At 56.0% G+C, this 1953-nt stretch overlaps 1 protein-coding gene across 1 annotated transcript; it reads right to left on the bottom strand.

The window, feature by feature from the left end:
* Nucleotides 1-1204: 1204 nt before the first annotated feature.
* LOC115275294 (eukaryotic initiation factor 4A-III-like) lies at nucleotides 1205-1953 on the bottom strand (the record flags this gene model as incomplete). Its single annotated transcript, XM_029918995.1, is given in 3 exon segments — nucleotides 1205-1481; nucleotides 1484-1883; nucleotides 1885-1953. Coding segments are annotated over 3 exon segments (693 nt in total), but the record flags the coding sequence as incomplete, so codon positions are not given.

Raw genomic sequence — 1953 nt, 5'->3', positions numbered from 1 at the left:
ACAGCCACTATAGACGCAGATTCCAAATTCTTTCCCCCAGCCCCCCACCCCCAGCACTCGGTTTGAAGGATCTTCGCCTTTGAAATGACCTGTTCTCTATCACGGAGGCCTAACAGTAAAAACCTGATGCGTAACGCCTCAAACAGGGGATAATCAAACTTCTAAAAAACAACATCTCGACAGGCACAATGGGTGAGTTTGTTCATGGCTGAGACACAGAGGTACACATCCAAAGAATCTCACAAAACTCTTTGCCTTTCTGCCCCGACTTGAAAAAACTTGAACTGAGAGTCATTGGAAATGCTTCCTGTCTTCAGGCAGAGTTGGAATAGGTCTAGGGTGGTGTGTAAATCTAAGTGGTTTAGAGACACACAGGGCGTTTAAATACAGCAAAGTGTTTGCTTACAGCTCACAGCCCAACCCCTGCCGACCACAGGAGGCCAGAGCCAGGTATGTCCCTGTATCTTCCTCTACGGGGGTGACCAGCCTGGGACTCGGGGTGAGGGGGTGGGGGTGGGGGGAGTCTCCCCGGACACTCAGACATTCAGTGCTAAAACTCAGTTGCAGGTGAATAGGGATGCATTGGTCACCCCATGTGAACGCTTCAGTTTCCCAGAAAGTTCTTCCTCCACCATGACTGTCCCCAAAACCAGGGACGACCTCCCAACATATTCATAGGATGCGGCTGAGTCCCAGGAGTTGTTGCAAGCCTCTACCCTGGGCCCTGCATTGCAGTGCACATAGATCTGCCCCTCAAGGTCCAGCTGCCCCTCGTCAGCCCCCAGAACCTGGTAGGCGTCCGGCGAGGGCCAGGCAGGTGAGTGGCTGCGGCTCAGGTGACTCCAGTTCCAGCTAAATGAGGGGGTGGGGAGAAGCACGCCTATAAAGACGCAGGTTGCAACTCCCTCCTGCTCCTGGGCAGAAGGGTGGTCATGGCTGGCGTGAACTGCAAGTCTCTCCTTGGGCGGCTGAAGTGGGCTGCTGGGGGGGCAGGCCTGGCATGGCAAGGCGTGGCATGGCCTGGCTTGGCCTGGCCTGGACCCCCAGCCCCCATTTTTTTAACAGAAAACTTTTAAAAATTTAATGAAAAAAACCTCCAAGCATTATTTACATGTGAGTAAGAAAAAGACCTACATGGGCCAATCTGTCGTGGGCTGTGGCCGAGCTCACACCCCCGTGCCCCGAACACCCCCCACTGCCAGGTTCCAGCAGGAGCACAGGGCGGACGGTCACCAGCTTATGGGCGCGGCGGGTTCCTCAGATCAGGTCGGCCACGTTCATGGGCATCTCGTCGATCTGCGTGGAGTAGCACTGCTCGATGTCCCTCAGGATGCGGATGTCGTCATTCTTCACGAAGTTGATGGCCACCCCCTTCCGGTCATAGCGGCCCGAGCGCCCGATTCTGTGTATGTACAGCTCTCTGTTGTTGGGCAGGTTGTAGATGATGATGAGGGACACGAGACCGTGAAGTTGGCCTACCACATCTTCTCCATCAGCCAGACAACCTTCCGTTTAGTGTCACAGAAGACGACAGCCTGAGTGATGGTGAGCGTGTCGTAGAGGTCACACAAGGTGTCCCATTTCCAGTCTTCCCTCTCCACCGCCACAAAAAACTGCTTGATGCCTTCGAGGGTCAGTTCATCACGCTTCACCAGGATGCGGACGGGGTCGGTCATGAACTTGTTGGTCATCTCCAGGATGTCGTGCGGCAGCGTGGCGCTGAGGAGCACCACCTGTGTGGCCGGGGGCAGGTAACGGTACACGTCGTAGATCTGCCCTTTGAACCCTTTCTCCAACATCTCGTCGGCCTCGTCCAGAACCAGCACCTTGATGGCGTGCGTCCGCAAGCTTCTGCGCCGAATCATGTCCAAGACGCGCCCGGGGGGTGCCGGCCACCACGTGCTGCCCGGAGTCCAGCTTCCTGATGTCCTCCCCCACGTTGGTGCCGCCGAT

Source organism: Suricata suricatta, chromosome 2 (assembly GCF_006229205.1).
Source record: "Suricata suricatta isolate VVHF042 chromosome 2, meerkat_22Aug2017_6uvM2_HiC, whole genome shotgun sequence".
Taxonomy (NCBI): Eukaryota; Metazoa; Chordata; class Mammalia; order Carnivora; family Herpestidae; genus Suricata; species Suricata suricatta.
This window is presented reverse-complemented; position numbering and strand designations above follow the sequence as displayed.